This window comes from Pseudoliparis swirei, chromosome 24, assembly GCF_029220125.1.
Source record: "Pseudoliparis swirei isolate HS2019 ecotype Mariana Trench chromosome 24, NWPU_hadal_v1, whole genome shotgun sequence".
NCBI classification, from domain to species: Eukaryota; Metazoa; Chordata; class Actinopteri; order Perciformes; family Liparidae; genus Pseudoliparis; species Pseudoliparis swirei.
This window is the reverse complement of record NC_079411.1, coordinates 18106237-18125315: the sequence shown is the minus strand read 5'-3', so window position 1 is coordinate 18125315 and position 19079 is coordinate 18106237. Positions and strand designations below refer to the sequence as shown.

The 19079-nt window shown below is 45.9% G+C and overlaps 1 protein-coding gene across 7 annotated transcripts in view; it reads left to right on the top strand.

Moving 5' to 3' along the window:
• Positions 1 to 19079, top strand: part of LOC130190558 (nuclear factor 1 X-type-like) — a 110238-nt gene that overhangs the window by 28959 nt on the left and 62200 nt on the right. For all 7 annotated transcript variants that reach the window (XM_056410023.1, XM_056410025.1, XM_056410026.1 and 4 more), the window contains one exon: positions 4761 to 5292. In XM_056410023.1, coding sequence (XP_056265998.1) covers positions 4761 to 5292 — 532 coding nt within the window. The remainder of the gene's footprint in view (positions 1 to 4760; positions 5293 to 19079) is intronic.

Below are 19079 nucleotides of genomic sequence, written 5' to 3'. Positions count from 1 at the left end.
CGTCCGTGCGGGTTAACGCAGAGACAAAGACAGCCGTTACTAGCCAAAACTAACTGTGATTATAATGTGAACACGGCGACCGAGGTAGTTTTCTTTCTCTTCTTCAGGGTGAGCATATTACATTTCTGTATAGTTTTCATATGAGAGGCGGGCGGCAGGCCGTTTGAGGCTAACAGGCCACGCGGAGGGGTTCGCGCCCCATCACCGCCTCACACGGTCATCTCCTTTCGCCATACACCTTTGTGTTATGTGTTTATCTTTGGTTAAATAGTTCTGAAATTAACAAAACACACACGTTTCAACGATGTGACCTGCGCTGTGCATAAAACCAGGATTTTTGTGACATTTTAGCATTTTATTTTATAATCTTTATTTCTTACGTTTTTAGGCCTCATTTCAGAGCCACAGCAGGGGTTTGAGCTGCAGGACATTGAGAATATTCTCAGGCAGCCTAGCATACATGACAGTAATGAAGTGGGTAAAATAGTATAAGCAGTACTTTTCTTTTCTCTCTCTCTTTGTCTTCATGTTTTTGGCAGTTCCTGCTGCTCCAAGCTTGGCCTTGTTAACGAAACCTGGTTTCTCTCCTGCTCTCTGAGTTGTTGCCCTGTCGGGGCAGGAGGGGAGATTGTCTTGCCCAGTGTGGCGAGCAAAGGTCACAGTTTTTCTGAAAGACAGAGCATGGCATGCAGAGATAAGATGAGCTCAAATGATTGCAAAGCAGATACCTAAAGAGTCCAGGGCCCCAACAGACTGCCACCCTTCGTTCTGCCCTGAAGAGCTCTGGGAAAACAGGAGAAACCCTCTCTAATGCGCTGAAGGGAAAGTGGGTTTGAAAATGTCCAAAAGAGAAAGACACAAAAATAGACGCATTACACTATAGGGTGCCACACAGACTCATTTCTTGGCCAAGATCATAAAAGATCTTTACTTAACTGCAAATGGTGCACAGACCTCAGTGCATGTGTTAGGCATTGTCTTTGGTCTAGTTTATCATCATAATCGGCCTGGCTGTGGATTTAACTAAGTGATTTTATTTAACATTACACATTTTATACAAATAGTAATAATATGGTTTATTGTGCAGTAAAAATATGGTTTATTTTGCAGTCCCATGATAGGTTTCTGTTACATAAAGAGTCAAGAGTTCTGTTACTGAAAATATGTTGCAGGGCAGGAACTACAAAAGCAAATGTGTTGCTAGTTTAAATAGACAAAGGATAGGGGTTGGATTTCCATGATAGTGATCTTGGTTATTATCATGTTGCCTGTCAGTATTGGCATGCTGATATTACAGGAGGTGTCTGTCATACTTGGAACATATCACATCTTTTCTTTGTCTGCGGACCATTCATCAAAAAGTCTAGATCCCTTCAGTCTTTTCAAATAAGCGGCAAACGCACCTCCGTCATTCTTCTCCACAAACAAACACGTGCAGCCTCTTTAATTCCATCTCTTCATGTTCCTTTTGCCCATATTTTTTTCTCTCCTTCCTCCGCCATCTTCTCTCTCGTTCCCGTATTTTTCACGTGTTCAGTGCGTCCGCGGCAGGCGTATGTCAGCATGAACAATCGGCACCCGGCCCGGCTTGGCCTGGTCCAGATGGGGCTGCGCTCCTCCCCTCCTTCCCTCCCCCGTCAGGCAGCCAGCTAACCGACTAGCTACCCATCCGGTTAGCCAACCAGTCATTCACCCAGCCAGCCACGTAGCCTCCCAGCCAACCGAACAGCCAGCTTGCCAGTCATCCAGGCTGCGGCTCCTCTGTCAGACACTGACAGGGGGAGCAGCCCAGGCTGAGTCTGATGGTCCTGGGAGCCAATCAGAGGACTCTGGCCTTTTGTAGGGTGTTCACACAGACAGCCTGCCCCGTTGCACAGCAGGGGGCTTCCACAATCAAATGTCCGGGCCCTCGACTCTGCCACATGACAAGTTAGCGTTTTGTGGCTGCCCATTGCCGAGATTTCAGTTTGGACAATGTCTCTATAATTCCCATGAGCTCTGAAATTTGGACGGCACAGATGAGAAATCTTTTTTTCTTCAAAGTATGACATTTAAATGCACTTCTAATGAGAAGTGCGGTTCATACGTATTTCATACATGCATCAGATTATATTGAATTGATCCCGGGTGAGAGCCTTTGTCCCTCAGATATTTCTCCCATGGTGCAATGGGCACAGCTTGTCCCTCTGAGGTCATGTGGGTCAGCCAATGAGGATGAGACAATGCGCTTGCCAATACAGCCCTTTGCTCCCTCACTTTCCGCTGCTAAATCCCAATCATGTGCCATTGTGTACTTTATAATGCAACTCAATGAAAATATGGGCAATTTACCACCTGCAGGAGGAAACTATAAGTCTTGTTCACGATTACAAAGACCAGTGTATCTGAATTGGAAAGCATGAGACAAAGCTTTGTGAATTACATGGAAGCCGTATAGCCTGTTTTAGACGGTTTAATATCCGCTTGCCTCGCCTTGTTAAACAGCTTAACATGTAGAGGCTTCTTACATGAAGCTGTCCACCGCAGCATGTTCAGCTGTCATTGTCCACTGAATCACCCACAAATGGGATTGCTCCCTAATTTGATAACAGAAAATTTTTATGTGTTTCTGTGTCTGTGCTGTTGGGTTTTTAAACTGCAGTAACCAAACCAAAAAAGAGAAAGGGAGAGAAGGGGCCAGTTTGGATGTGAAAGTGCATTTTGAAACAGGAGAGCATGTTTTTGGACGGTATTTTTGGGTGGAGGGGGGAGAGGGGGGGGGGCATTTTCTTCCCCCCTCCTCTCTTTGTTTGTGTGGTAAATCCAGGAGCAGCTGCTGGTCTCAGGGTCTAGTGGGATTTTGGGCCTGTGTTTTCTCATGCCATCCCATGCCAAGGTGGTGTAACGCGAGCAGAAGAGCGAGAGAGAAGGAGGGTGGGGGTTGGGTGGGGGGGGGTTCTGGAGAGGGGGTGCAGTTGGAGAGTGGTTTGTTGGGATGGCTGCGACCATGCTGGTGATGAAGCCGAGGGGGGGGGGGGGGTTGAAGGCAGGCGCTGGCTGGATTGGATGCATGTAAAATTAATATCCTCTGGACTTTGCCTTTGCACTAGATTGGAACTTGTCTGTTTGGCTAATGACGTGCCTTCTGCCGGCACCACACACAGTCCCCGTTTCTCCCCCTCCCTCTCTTCTCTTTCTTTCTCTCTCGCTCTCTCTCCACTACCAGCCACCAACCATCCACTCCCCCCCCCACACCCCCCCACCGCTTTGCTTCTCCCTCTGCCATCCCTCTCTTCCCTCCCTTTCAGCGCTGCAGCGTGCGTATTGGCTGGGCTGTTTGAGCTTCGGTGCCAAATAGGTGGGCCCTCTGCATGTTGGCACAGACTCAGTCAATGGTTAGAGAAGGAAAGTGGAGAGGAAGAGAGAGACAGAGTTGGAGAGAAAGAGGGGGGAAAAAGAAGCAGCACTCGGGTTTGCCAGCGGTCGTGCACACTCTTCCAACATTGATTCGGTCCTCTTGTTTTTTCTGTTTTTTTCTTCTTCTCCTTCTTCTTCTCCTCCGTTCGCACCCCCCTTGTCCAGCTCTTTCTCTTACCCTCTCTCCGTGAGTCTTATGCAGATCCCAAAGAATTTAACCAATAGCACGTGCCGCTCTGCCAAGCATTTTTCTGTTGTTGTTTTTTTTTTGCAAACAAAGAGGCTTGTTTAAGTTTTCAATTTTTGCTGCAATATCCTGTCCCGCTCTTTTTTAATTCTTTTTCTAGATCTTTCTAGAACTTCTCTACTCTCTCCTTCTGTTGTTCTCTTGAACAGCACCTCTACTGCTAAAGTACCTCCTGTGTTCCTGTGCTGGTATTACACTGCACCCCCTTGGCCTGCCCCCCCCCACCCCCCACCCCGCTTTTATCGAACAGTTTCTCAACTTCTTTTTTTGCTTAATTTTTTGTTTTCTAATATACGCCGCATTACTTTTGATTCAACAATCCAGTTGATTGTCCTCCCATTTTAAGTTTCTTTGCAATCGCCGGGTGAATTTATGATGAGAGAGCAAAATGGTAACTACCAAGTTATTGTTATTTTATTCACATATGTTTTGTGATAGCGACTGTTTTGAGTGCGGATGCAGTTGTGTTTTTTATGGACAAATATTATATGTTTTAATTCTAATGATTAGAATTATTTTAAATTATTTTTATTATAAATTATATTTTATGTCAACATTATGTTTTATAAATAATTTTTTTATGGATGTAGATAAATAATACAATATTTTAAAAAATCACGTTTTCTAGAAATTCATTTGTGATAAATGCAATTTTGCAAGTATGCAATATTTGTATTTATAACTAACAACATGTTTGAATATGTGTATTTATTCCGTCAGCCACATGAATGTTTAAACAAATACTATTCAAAGAAAACAGGAGAAACCTATTCAGAAACCTTTTAGTGTTGCGTTGTTCAGTGTTCTGTAAAGTGTGTCCTTCAGTGTGATGCGTCTGTGTTAGGTAGAGTGTAAAGCATCTCTCTCTATCGCTCTCTCTCTCTCTCTCTCTTTCTCTGCACCTCTCGCTCATTCTCTCCCTCCGCTCACACAGAGCAGGCGCCGCTCCTCCATGCTGCGTGCCGGTGCTAACTGCCTCTCTTCTCTCTTCCCTTCCTCACCCCCACTCCCTCTCTCCCCATCCTTCTCTCCCCCGTTCTCCCCCTCTCTCTCCACTGCCTCCTCCTGTTTCCCCCCCTCCTCCTCCACCCTCCCCCCTTCCTCCTCCCTCATCCAGGATGAATTCCACCCCTTCATCGAGGCCCTGCTGCCCCATGTTCGCGCCTTTGCCTACACCTGGTTCAACCTGCAGGCCCGCAAGCGCAAATACTTCAAGAAGCACGAGAAGCGCATGTCCAAGGAGGAAGAGCGCGCAGTGAAGGACGAGCTGTTGGGGGAGAAGTCAGAGATCAAGCAGAAGTGGGCCTCGCGCCTGCTGGCCAAGCTCCGCAAGGACATCCGGCCCGAGTTCCGCGAGGACTTTGTGCTCTCCATCACGGGGAAGAAGGCCCCCTGCTGCGTGCTGTCCAACCCCGACCAGAAGGGCAAGATCCGTCGCATCGACTGCCTGCGCCAGGCCGACAAGGTGTGGCGGCTGGACCTGGTGATGGTCATCCTGTTCAAGGGCAGCCCCCTGGAGAGCACGGACGGGGAACGGCTGGTCAAGTCACCACAGTGCACCAACCCTGGCCTGTGCGTGCAGCCGCACCACATCGGAGTGTCCGTCAAGGAGCTGGACCTCTACCTGGCCTACTTCGTCCACACGCCAGGTATGTGGCCAACTGGATCCTAAAGTATGGAGGGGTGCCAGCACATAACTCGCCATGCATACCCGTGTGTGAATACAAATCTACACACACATTTGAATGATCTCACACACAGAAACATACTTAACACAGAAACACTGTGACAGATTATTAAATTGAGAGGGAACGACATAAATACAAATAAATGAGCCTCAGTGTAAAGATGCACGTGTTAAGTTTCAGAAACACACGGAAAAGAGGTTTATATTTGAGCAATAATTCATATTATAATTAAGTTATCTAATATTATTTAATGACATTTTCTGAATACATTAATAATAAATATAGCAAATATTTAACTTCTGGAACAAAAATAAATATCCCTATTGCTTTTGTTCTCTTTGGAAACGGCAAGTAGTTTTGCTTTTTGTCTTTTACATATTTTGCCTTCTTTTCTTCTTTTTCTTGGTGTTTGTTTACATGACAACATAGTATCAGCAATAATAAAAAGAATATGCGAGTGTGTGTCAAGGGCATTTGGCCAGTGTGCTCTGGCAAGTACAAGTTCATTTTTTCTGAGCGGCTTCATATGAGCATGTATTTGGTGTTGTTTTATAGGAAGGAATTTGCATGCGTGTGTGTGGGGGTGTGTGTGTGTAAGAGAGAGAGTGTGCTTTTTAATGAGATGATCACCACTGTCAAACTGTGTGTTTTTGTGCAATGAGTGAGAGTCGCTGTTTATAAGATTGTACTCAGTCTGTTGAAGTGTATGTGCCACGATAAGGCCATTGTAGCCAGGGATCGTCATTTGGCCACAGCCCAGGTTGTGTGTGTGTGTGTGTGTGTGTGTGTGTGGTGTGTGTGAGAGAGAGAAAGCAGAGCCGAGAGTCTCCTGCTTTCAGGCCGCAGGCTGCTGCCGCCTTTACCGTCTGCCTGAACGCGAGCACCACGCTGGACCTGGCTGCCAAACACACACACACACACACACACACACAAACCACCAGTGCTCACAGACAGCCAGTACTATTGCAGCCACCTTCACACCCATACACACATACAAACACAGCTAAATAAAGACACACACATTTGATTAAAACATTTTTTTTAAAGATGCAAAACACAACTTCTCTTTATCGCGCACTTTCACACGAAATGCCAAAACACGGTTTTAGTCACGATTGCGTACACACGCCCACACAGCGCACTCACCAGGCCAAGGACTACCAGAGATGCACTGTGATACAGCCAAACATTGTTGTATCTCAGCCACCATCATGGATACACACCCTCACACTCGGCCAAACACCGCTGTAGCCTCCAGTGCGCGTACTCCACATACAGCCAGAACACTGGCTGTGTTATTCCCCCCCCCCCCCCCCCCTACATTGCAAAAAACAGTCACAGCCGCCACACACACATACGAAACACATTTCACAGCCAAATCCTCCAAATACACACGACTTCACCATTTGCTGGCTACGTATACATACAAACACACGCTCATGACCTAATATTATCTCAGCTGGAATTTTCTGGAAATTTCAAACAGTGACTCAACCAGCCACACACACACACACACACAACTAGACACACAAATATCTAAATATTTTATATTTATATATAAATATATATACACACTAACATATATATACACACACATATATGTGTATATGTATGTATACAGCATATCCCAGTCACTGCCCAAATACACACACTCGCTCTGCCTAGGCACAACTGGTAGCTGCTAATAGGAGCCAAATGCTCTCGCTCTCTCTCTTTCTCTCTCTTTCTCTCTCTGTCTCTCTCTCTCGACACGTATTAAAATCTCAGTGCAGGCCAAACGCCTCGCACGGCCAGACCCTGGCAGCAGCTCCAGCTTGTCGGTCTGTCCGTGGCAGTGATGAACCGTAGGTAGCGGGCAGTTTGATGTTGACTGATGAAATCTGTCTGTGTTTTAGTTGCATTGTTGTGTTTTTTTCAGGAAAATATTCTTTGAAATATAATTGTTTCATTTTATTTATTTATAATTGTTTTCACTGACTTAGTTATTGCACTGTAACTGAGACCGTGCTGCAAAAATGTGTAGATTATGTGTCACTGGAGGGATTTAGGAACATATCTGCTTTCGATCGGTTTATTCTGAAATGTGCAATTTAATAAACGCGATATAAATCGTACTCTCCGACAACAATACATTATAGTATTATTAGTTTCTTTGATCTTAGCTTGGCAAAAAATTATTACATAATTGGCATACACCTAATCATGAAATACTTTGCATCACCATCGCATTTTTAGTTTTGGAAGGGAAATTACAATGAAATTTAAAAGAAGAAAAAAAAAATTATATATATATATACTTTAAAAAAATAGATTTAAGTTTCTTTAGGTCAACCTCATATTTTGAACATATTGAGAGGGCTTAGATTACATATATATAGCTCTATAATTATGTGTTGTCTAAATTAAAACTAATGAGTGGCGGTGGCTGCAAATGATTGAGGGAGGATTGCAATGAAAATATATTAAAAGATCCTATTTAAATTAGTGCTGTGAAAAATAACGCGTTAATCCAATTACAGGTTTAACTAGTTATTTTTTTTTAACGCATTTAACGCATGCGCAGAATGAGCTTCCAATCCGTCTGTTGTTGGTCGTTGGGATGAAAAAAAAGTCACTTGCAAAATGAGCTTCCAATACACCTCTTCAATCTGAACTCTGTCCGCTCTCATGCAGACGGTCTGTTCATCGGTAATGATCCTTCCGCAGGTTCACCTCCGGAAACCTTGTTACGACTTTTACTTCCTGTAGATCAGGGTCTCAACACGTCGATCGCGACCTGCCAGTCGATCGCGGCGTAGTGTCGGTAGATCGCATGACATTAAAAGATTGGCCCGCCCCTGACATGTTCTCTATAGCACGTCTTTGTTCTTTTATTAAACTAAACGTCTGTTGTTGATCGTATCTCCACAGCAGCATGTCATTTCTGTCTCTTCGCGTTGCGTTAACACTTATCGATCTCCGTCTGGCGCGCCACAGAGCTCCGTGCGCGCATCGGGACCGAGCAAAAAAAGTCACTTGTCAATCTGTCCACCTTTAGATTGTATCATGGTGGAGTTAATGGTTGACAAACAAGAGAAAATGTTCTGTTTAACCCTCCTGTTACCTTTACATTTACTAACATATTTTACCCTCGGGTCAATTTGACCCCAGCAATTAAAACCTCCAGAAAATTATTAGAATTAATATTGTTTCCCAAGTTTAAGTGTGAGGTACTTTATGTTTGTTTGTTGACTACCTAAATAGCCCTTTAAATAAATAAAAAGTTGATATTTCTGATATGTTTGACACAGTGAAAAACAGCCTGGGGTCAAATTGACCCCAAAGAACACCGACATTAAACATTGAATGGGGTCAAATTGACCCGAAGGTAACAGGAGGGTTAAACATTCTGTTTAGGATGAAGATGTATTAATGTTCCATATGGAAGAAAACTGCTAAATAACTGCTGAGTTGCAGCACCATTGTATAGAAGAATGTATAAATGTATATATCCGTCTTTTGTCATAAATCTCTATGTTCTCACAAAATATACCGAGAATATCGGTAATATGTGATTAATCATGATTAATCCACAAAAACCTGTGATTAACCCGATTAAAATTTTTTCTCGTTTCACAGCCCTAATTTAAATGTTTTACACATTCCGTGAAACCAGACGCAGACAAACAGAGTCTCATGACTCATTTTCCTCTTCTGTCCAGTTGTCAGTTTTCCGCTGTGCACGACTGTACTTTGGTTTACAGCCGTACAGTAAAACACATGGCTGCCCAGTGCGCTGCTCATTCACAATATGGTCTTAATGTGCGCTCTCTCTCATCTTATTTGGCGAACACAGAGTGCCTCTGTACTTTTATCGAGCTCCTGCTCAGTTGAAGTGAGTTTGAAGGAGACGTTGGGGTCCACAGACTCTACTTGGCTCTCATTCACTTATTAGTTGTAAAAGCATTATTTGTGTGACAACCATGATGCCTTTAAAAAAAAAAAAGAAGATCCGTCCCATTTATCTGTTGCAGTTTATCGATTCGATCGATTCCTTATCGATTCTTATCGATTCTTTTTGCAAGGGGTAGACAAAACGGGGTTTATTCATTTATTTTCTTTTTATATAATGCATGTTCCTAGAAATTACAGTGCTCTTCCTTTTTAAAAGGGTATATGAACTGAGCTGCCAAAATGAAAACTAGCGTGGCAAATACCAAGTGTGCACCATCAATTGTATGGATCATCAATCTGCTTTCTCCGGGAGAGGCGATCCTCTCTCAGGGACTGTGTCTCCAGCCGTGGAGAACACTCTCTCAGATGGGCTAGAGGATGCCTGAACACAAAGATATGAGGTAGTGTACAAGGCGCGTAGCCTGTGTGACCCAGACAGACGACAGCCTCTCTGACCGGTCCAAAATCTGAATTTTTTGAGCTGACATAAAGCCACATTAAGAGAGAGGCAAACGACCCTCTGCCTCAATGTAGGTGACAATGGAAGATTCTTCTGCTAGCTAAGCGTAGCTATATAATAATGGTTAACACGACAACGCGAACGTTTGCTTGACAACACGCCTCCAATAATTAATACCGTTACGATCAAACTTTCAATCCCAATGAAGTGATCGATAATAATGGAGACCAATGCCTCACTCAATGTGTGCTCAAAGCACGGACAGAAGATAACTTGATCGGTTGTGATCACTTTGGAGGTTACCTTGGACAGAAGAGATGAAGCGGCCGCGTTAGCTGAGCTGCTGCTCGAACACATGACATGTTGTATTTCTCTCCTTGACGAAATAGATTTTGGACACACACGTTAAGTGGCGCGTAGTTGTCATTTTGGTGTGAAATGAGCCCACACACTAGGCGCTTCTGCCTCGTTGCCATGTTCTAAAACAAGCAGCGCATGCATACAGCAGAGAGGGACAGAAGAGAAAAAGAGAATTTGGCTGGCGATCCATCATCCCAGAGGTGGGGGGAACCGTTCTAAAACAGAACCGGTTCTCGATGCCCATCCCTAGTTGCAGTGATGAGCAGTTACGTATTATTTAGATTTTTTTGCCTCAGCCGCGCAGTGAACGACAAGAAGTGCTCATTGTTTGTTTTTGTTTGTTTTGCGTTTTGTCGGTCTTTAGCATCGCCGTCTCCCTCGCTCCTCTTTGATCCCGTGCACACTTTTGTTTTGTCTCCTTAAACATCGCCTTCATTGTTGCTCTCACAGAGGTAAAGCCTCTGCTGATCTCTTCTGTTTATACTGTAGGAGACACGGGGAGAGGGAGTCGCGTTAGAAAGCAGAAGAGGCTGCGATAGTGATTGTTCTGTTTGGCAGCGCCCGAGCCCCGTTGGTGTGGGAAGAAGAGAAAGACGTCTTGTGTTTTGTTTATGACAGAGTGGCAAAAGCTGCCACAGGGAATCTCTGGGCTTGCCGTCAGGCTTTCTCAGGCTGTTCTGCAGCCAGCCAGCCTTTGAGATCCTCACAGAACACGCTGCAGCCGGAGCGGAGCAAATCACGCCGCCACAGTCCAGAACCATCTCCCCCTGTTTTTCAGCCACCTCTGATAAAGGGCAACAAACCAGACCAGAGCAACGTGTCTTTGAACATTGCAGCTGAAACGCAGCCAGAGAGGAGAGGAAAGGAGGCGGGTTTGTGGTGCAGCACAGTGAGCAAGGCATTATTTTTGGTGTTTTATTAGGAGTTATTGACTGGTATCATTATAGATATAGTGGTCTGGTAGAGCCAAAGGTCCACCAGCACACTGGCACGGGCGCTTTAATAACCCATGAATGGAGTGGGTTGGATAGGCCTTGTTCACAGTACTAGTTTATGTTTAATTCTCATTTCTGTTATGTCCTCATAGGTGGGTCCACTTGTTATCCAACTGAGGTGAACTCATTCAGCTGCTTCTCATAGTGTTCAGCGGGCTATTTGATTTATAACCTTTGTTCTTTTTTAGTTTCGACTCAGCACAATTCCTGATTTATTTAAGGTTGGAAAAAAAGAAGATTAAAAAAAGCCCATTTGTGAGGTCCAAAGTTAGCTCAGTGCACTTAGTCATATTTTGGACCTCATTCTTGTTGCTTTCTCTTTTTCCTTTCCCCCCCCCCACTTTTCTTTCTTTTCTGTGATCACGAAAAGATGTTTCAAATGTGTTTCCAATCAAAAGTGCAGTACAGGAAATTTGCAGTCAGTCCGAGGGAGGTGTGAAATGTGCTCGCCGTGCCATTTCTGCCATGACCGCTTCACCGTGCCAGATCCCGCCTCCCTCTCGCTATTGCAATAGTCATGCCTTGGACGGCTCTGTGAGAAAACCCAGAGAAAGACCTAGTGCTACGGCCAGGCCGCCCCCCCTATCTGAAAAGCCAACTCACTGACCACAGGAAGGCTTCACTAATAGAAACCCCACTTTTGTTCATTTCAGCAAAACTCGTTTTCTGAATTTATAGACGGTAGGGACAGAAATGTGGATAAAAGAGAGGCGTTCTGACAGTCACGGCCGACATGATGAATGGCTCGCTCCGTGTTAAAAAGTTGACAGGACACTCTGATGGATTCCACAAGTTCCCACCGCTCCGTGGCTCAGTGTTTCTTTCTGTTTCCCTTGTGAAAATATTCTGCTCTTAATGACTTCCTGGATCTCGTCTCCAGCTCCCATGACATCACAAGGGTTGAGTGTGCCGTCCTTGTGCGTAAGTGTTTTTGTTTGTGTGTGTGTGCGCGCACATCTTAAGATGACCCTCAGGGGTGAAGTAAGCACAGAGTTTTGATGAAATGAAATCCCGACACCGAGGGAGGCGGTCAGGTCTTTGTGCTGTGTGTGGTGGGAACGGGGCCCACGGCGGCTAAGAAAAGCTCTCCACACGCAGCGCGGCTTTGGCATCAGTCGATGTTCGCCGGTGGCTCTCGTTTAGCCGGGGGCCCGCGTCTTCTTTTCGCCGCGCCTCCGTCTTCCTGTCTGGCGTCACGGGCCCGTCGATCTGGCTGCACATCAAATCGGAAGAGATAAGATGGCGGGAGAGCCCCGTCACATCAGAGAGACGGAGTGAGTCGGAGTCTTCTCACACTATTCTTGGCTTCGGGGAAAAAAGTCTGTGTATTTGGAAAGCTAACGGTATCGGGCTAGCCAAAGCCCTGTTGTGTGCTTGTTTGCTCCAATATATCCACACACACACACACACACACACACAAAGACACAAGGCTAACGTTGGGGTGTCACAGACGTACATAGATTGGTCCAAAACCGCAGGGTCTGCATTTATCTCATGAGACCATGGTGACACAAGCAGACTTGAGGGGAAATATAAATAAATAAAAGGCAAAGGCAAAACTGTTGTGTTTGGTCTCCCTAAATTGACCATTGAAAACTGGCATGCTCCGTGATACGGTGCCTTTGTCCTAGAAACGGCTCCCCGCTTTTTTTTCTTTTTCTTTTCTTTGGTCTTTACGTAACGATCATAAGCCTCCGTTTCCTTGGCGGCGTCTGACTCGGGAGAGAATAAACCCCCTGAACATTTCTGGTCGACGTGCATCTGTTTCCTTTTGTGTGAGGAGTTTCAGCGCTGGGAGATGGGAGGTAAACTGATTATTCCAGTGAAATCAGGAGGCCATCATGGTGGTGGAACAGACAAATGTGGCAGTTTGTGCTATTTGGCTCTTTTATCAGTTGTTCTCTGATCTCCCCCCCCCCCTTCCTTTTTTTGAATGAACTCAGCTGTCAGATTCTCTCCCGTTTCTCCGAAGCAAAGCTGCATCGAGCTAGAAAAGCAGAAGAGTTGACATAAATGTTCTTCAGCTTTGTATTCTGCAGACCTTCAGGATGAAAGAGAAATGTTATTTTAATGGTTCTTCATTACTGATTGTGTTTTTAAATGTTTTATTTTACAGCTGCCTTTATTTTTCCGCAAAATGTTACATTTATTGGTGTCAGATATAAAGTTTCCACGTGCTTTTTTGTATCTATAATTGTGGCTACGTATAATGCGTTAAATTAATTTGTCAAAATATATTATGTCGAATGAAATTACTCAAATCGTTCTTATTGTTAAAAAAATTATAATTCAATAAATAATTCCATGATCTGTATTTCTAAATGTACTTAGCAATTTCTAATTTTGTCTAAAGAAAAAAAAATGTTTTTGTACACGCCGCTGAATCCGGTCTAATACCTACTGTTGACATTTAATTACACATTAAAACACAGAAACGAGCGTCAAATTAAAATGGGTGTGGGCTAAGCTAAACACGCGCTAATAAAAACTGCATTCTTTACTTGAGCTAAGTGGGCTTTTTTATTTGGAAAAAAAACCTAGAGAGCAAAACAAAAAAGGGGGGGGGATGGAGAAAGAAGAGAAGAGAAAAGAGGAGAATAAAAGAGTCAGAAGCAGCGAGGGGGTGGTATTGTCTGTATTAATACTGTGTCTTCCCAGTGCCGGGTCTCTTTTCAGGCTTTTGTCGCGGCGCCAACCATGAAATGTGTCTGTTCCCAAAAACCATATACCCACTCAGGAGGGTTTCCCTCGGAGAGACAGAGAGGAGGAGGAGGAGTAAGAGTGCAGTGGCCAACGCTCACTGTCAGGCGGGCCAGCCAGAAAGCAGGGAGAGAACATGCCTTATTCACCGGGCTGCACTCACAGTGAGGCCCTGGCAGCGGCCGCTAAGTGTGGCTAACGACGCCATTCAGAGCCACGTAGTCGTGCTAGAATGAGAGTCACGATACTGCGTTTTACATCCAAAGCACCATTACGTTGCCTTTTCCCCCTTTTTCTTCATTCAGCATCTGTCTTCTAAGAGATGGCTTTGCTTTGAGGCTTTTTTGTCACTGAATTAAAAAGTTGGGTCAATACTGATTTTTAGAAATAAAAGACAACAACCGACATTTAATTCTGCACATGTGGGATGGAGAATAAAGAAATCATTATGTGGGCGAGTTTAACGCTGATGTTCAGAAAGTGAGAGGAGTTTGTGTCGTCGGCCGTTTTTGGCACGATGTTATCTTTCTGTACGGAAGACGCCAAATTTTCATACACAGTCCCTGCCAACCTCCTCCCTCTGATCCTCGCTTTCTTCTTTTTTCTTTTATTTTCCTCACTTGTTCCCCTTTTTCTTTTATTCCTCTTTAGGGTTCAAATGAATGCCCTCCCCTAGCCTCATTAACACCCTGGACTCCTGTTTGCTGCTACAGAAAAATGTATAATAACTTGTAAGCACAAACATTTCACTGCTCAAAAGGACCATTATCCTGGTTTTTCATGAAAGCGGCCATAATGGGTTCTGAGCCTTGACTGAGTTTTCTTATTCTTTTACAAATCTCTGTTTCTTTCATTGGTGCGTGCGTGTTTTGCCACCAGGCAGTCGTTGATATGTCTTCACACGGACTGGAATCCCGCCTTTTTAACGGTATCTTTACACTTCACGTTTGATTCCAGGCTTCACATGTTTGAATTTTTTGAAGATTACAATTTATTTATTTATTCGATTTTCAGAACATTTCATTCAGCCACTGATTTAATTTGGTCATTTATTTATTTTCTGGTTAAAACATTCCACATTATACTTGACATTGTATTACTTTTTTATTTTTATTCAAACTGGCTTTTTTCCCCCCGTAACAGTAAAAAATGTCAACCACTTCTCAGCGGGCTCTCCGGGAGACACAACCTTCATGAGGGGCATCGTTTGGTGTTCGCTACACCGTGAGAAGGAGAGCAGTTTAGAGAAGACAGAAAGTGTGTGCGTGTGTGTGTGTGTGTGTGTGCGGGTGGGGGGGGCAAGCTCACTGAGAAGCTCAACAGAATGCATAGAATCAAATTTGGCATGCGTCTGTGCAAGCGAGTGAGCTTCAAATCAGTTTGGACACAGATCTAGGACACTAGACGGAAAGAAGAAAGCAGGATGAAACGGGATAGGGAATGACATGGGATTGAGGGGGGGGGGTAGTTAAGCAAATGATGAGACGGAGGGGGTTGCTGGGTGAGGTTGAGGGGGTGAGGAGGGGTGTTTTTGGTGGAGTGTCCCTCAATGACGACTTGAAAAAGCGGCCGGTAAATAAATGGAGTGGCAGTAAACAAGGCCCGGCGCTCCATCAAAAGACTCCATTCATCTGCGGACAGGAGCGTCTCTCTCTTCTCCGAGGAGACGGAGAAAGGGACCCGCCGACGGGACGCCGGCGCTTGTTTTGATAACGGGATGAGTTTGGAGTGGCGTGGAGTTGTGAGGGGGGCGCGGAGCAGGTGGGACGTGGACGCAGTCCTAACGAGTGGTGGAGGGGTATGATAGCGCGTGTGTGTTGCGCGTTCTTCATCACTAGCGTGGATCCAAGGTAGAGCTGTGCTTTTTATATGGGGGGGGGGGGTGTTGGAGAAGCGGGACAAGCCGATGATCGTATGCGTTTGTGCATCGAGTACAAAGCGGTGTAGGGGGGGGGGGGTTGGGGGGGCGTTTTTGGCGTGGACTCGCAGACGCGCACGTGTGTGCGAGAGAGTGCATATGTGCATATGTCTCCGTCTGCTCATTATACATGGTTATTTTTTCCAGACCGAGTGCTATGCTCTATTTTGCATGATTTACAGTCTCATGAGCCAAGCAGCAGGTCTTTTTTATGAGAGAGAGAGCGAGAGAGAGAGCGAGAGAGAGAGAGAGTTTGGAAGGAGCACAGTCCTGGGATCTCAGGGACGCCACGGTGAACCGGCCACAGCAAGGTGCCGCGCGGCGCTCTGTTTCGGCGGTTCATAATTCAGCCTGTCGTCCTGTCGGCCAAACGGAGCCAGGTGTACACTAAGTGCTCCGGAGTCCTTTTGTGCATTTCTGTCACGCAAACTTTTTAATTAAGAAGCGATGAATGAATTTATGAATATGTAGAGATCAGGGTTGAGTCACCTCCAACCACTTAGTGGATTCCGAGACGACATCTGTAAGAGCGGTTGACGAAGACGAGACGAGCGCCGCGCCTTTCAAAAGCTTCAATTCAGCTCATGTTTGATTTCTGCCACACTTTAGTTTGAATGTTAACACTTCTTCCCCCTTTTTAACTCGACGATAATCGTTTTAGAGCACGTCTTGTTTTTTGCGGCGGCCTTGTGGATGAATATACGAGGTGTGCGTCTCCCGGTCTGACGGCGGAGCTCTCTACTTTTCACTTCCAACGTCAGAGCGGGAGAAGCCACCTCCCTTCATCCTGCCGTTGGCGTTGCCAGGCAGCATCCAGCACACTGCTGCTGTCTGTCTTTTACGGGTTATCAAGTATGTTCTTATATCGATTCATCTTTATCGAAACATTTACTCCTTTCAGAAGCACAGGCTTCATTTTGAAGGTTGCCATAACACTCAGCCCCCCCCCCCCCCCTCCTTTCCTTTTCTCTATCCTCTGTCTTGCCTCCCCACCGCCTGTTCCCCTCACGTTTATTGGACCCGAATTTGGCTGGCACCATGGCAACCGAAGGCTCCCAGGGAACCGTGCCTGGGTAGAATCCAAGGTGCCTCCAGGGTGGCACTGGCTTGGCGTTGCGTGCGTCTACGGGCTGTCGCCGCGGCAGGTTGCTACGGCGAGGCCAGCCCGGTGCTCGCCGGCGGGTGCGCTAGCTCGCTAACCTCCCTCAAATAACTAGCGGCTGACGCGACCTGGAATATCCGGTGACATTAGCCGCCGCCTCCACGGCTGCAGCCCTCGGGAAGCAGGGGAAGCGTTTCACCAGGACGCATATTGATGGGGCATGGCCGGGTGCCCAGTGCTGCCTCCCACATGAGAGAACACAGGAGAGAGAGAGAGAGAGGGAGAGAGAGAGAGAGAGAGAGAGGCATTTTCAATGTATAATATATGAGCGTATATGTTTTTTGAACAATGCCTTTCTCCTGCGGTGTGTGTGTCTTGCCAAAACGAGCATGATATTTAAATGCATGATTACGATGTGTGCAGCTCCGTGCATCTGTTGAGGCAGTCCCAACCAGAGATGAAATTCATTCATGAGCAGGTATTGTTTTCTTGCTTTTACACAATATTTCCGTTCTCGTCGGTGCTTGTGTACGGCCGTGAGGGCCTCCTGTGTGAACGTGAATGTGTGGTCATCCCCCCCCCCCCCCCGTCCTCTATTTGATTGCAAACAAAACAAGCAGGTGACGGGCAGAGTCCTCGAACTTGACATGCTGATTATGGCAGCGCGATCCAGATTGAATGCTAATGTGTGTGTGTGTGTGTGTGTGTATGTGTGTGTTTGCATTTATTTGCGCTCTCCAGATTCCATAGAAACTCGGCAACACTTTGGGCACATCATCTCATCGCACTGACTGACACCTGGAGCTCCAGCATACACTCGCCCACCCTTACACACACACAACACACACACACACATACCAAGCTCAAGCCTGGGTCGTCCGGTTCAGGGGGACCACGTGGCGCTGGTCCTGACCTCTGCTTTCTCCAGCGGTGGCCCAGTGAGCAGAGGCCACTGGAGCTGCAGGCTCCTGCTGCCGTCCGGCTTTGCCACACTGTCTTTCTAATTTGACCCGAACCCTGGCAATTGACAGTTTGCCATAAGCAGCACTCTGGCGGAAGCTGTACATGGTGTCCATATTCAGGCCGAGCGCAGAGCTCCTGATTCTCTTCAGCGCAGGTAGGTCAACCTAAGTCACATGCGGTACTTCATTGTGAATGAAAGTGAAGCGTTCCTCCTTTTGGAGTCGCTCCTTCTCTCAAACCGACAGTCTGACTAAAAGTCTGCTGCTCTCTGTTTGATACATTCCAGATCTTGAATGCACAGAGGGTGGGAAGAGCAACACATTGCCTCTGCAGGGAAGGGATGGACATCTCATCACCGCGCTTTCTTAAACTATGAGTCAGTACCTGTAATTGGTCACGGGCCAATCACTGCTGCACTAGTTCTGCACTCCATTAAAATAGCAGCGTACAATTTGCCCGAGCCTTTGTTCAGATTAATGAGAACGTCTGCGGAGGGATTCGTGGACAGTTATAGTCGCATCTTTGTACTGCGAGTGTCTCAATTCATTTATTTATTTTAGCCGCTTCTTAGCCCCCTCCTCCTCCTCCCCGCCGCCTTTGCGAGGACAAAGTCGGTGTTTCTTCCTCGCTCCTCAGCGAGCGCCGCCTGGAGCAGGGAGACGGTGGATTCGTCATGCGAGGTGTGTAAGCTGATATGCTGCGTGATCCGTGACGGGGCTGGCGGCAGTGTGCGCGCTCGCCGCTGCCAGCCGGCGCGAGGAGGCCAGAGGTAGAAAGTTGAGCGGAGGGAGAAAAGTTTGAGAGACGACATAAACAGGAGATGGAGTATAATGCAGTCGCTCCATCTTTGTTTGTTTCTCTCTCTCTTGTCCCTCTCCCTGTGTTCCTGCTGACCTAAAATTGAGGGTTAGATTGAGGATAGTGACGGACTAATGAGCCCCCTTTCCTGCAATTACCCTCCTCCTATTCTCTCCGCTCTCAGATTCTCCCTTTAGCTTTGTCTCTTCATCGTGTTCATTTACTCTTTCATTCCCTTCTGCCTCTCTCTCTCTCTCTCTCCGGCCTTCTGTTTCGCCTTCTCTCGCTGACACCTGAGAAAGCTGTGGAAAATCAAGGTTGCACTTCATCTTTGAAAGCAACATGATGGTCAATTAGAGAAATCTGGTCTTGATTTGTGGTCGATCGCTATCTGAGATGTTGGATGGAAGCACTGCTTGTTAATAAAGAGAATAGATGCTGCGCTTAGTTTCTCTTTATTACCTCCTTTTGTTTTTTCATTATTTTGGCCTTCTCTCCACTTGCCACCCTTCATTTCTT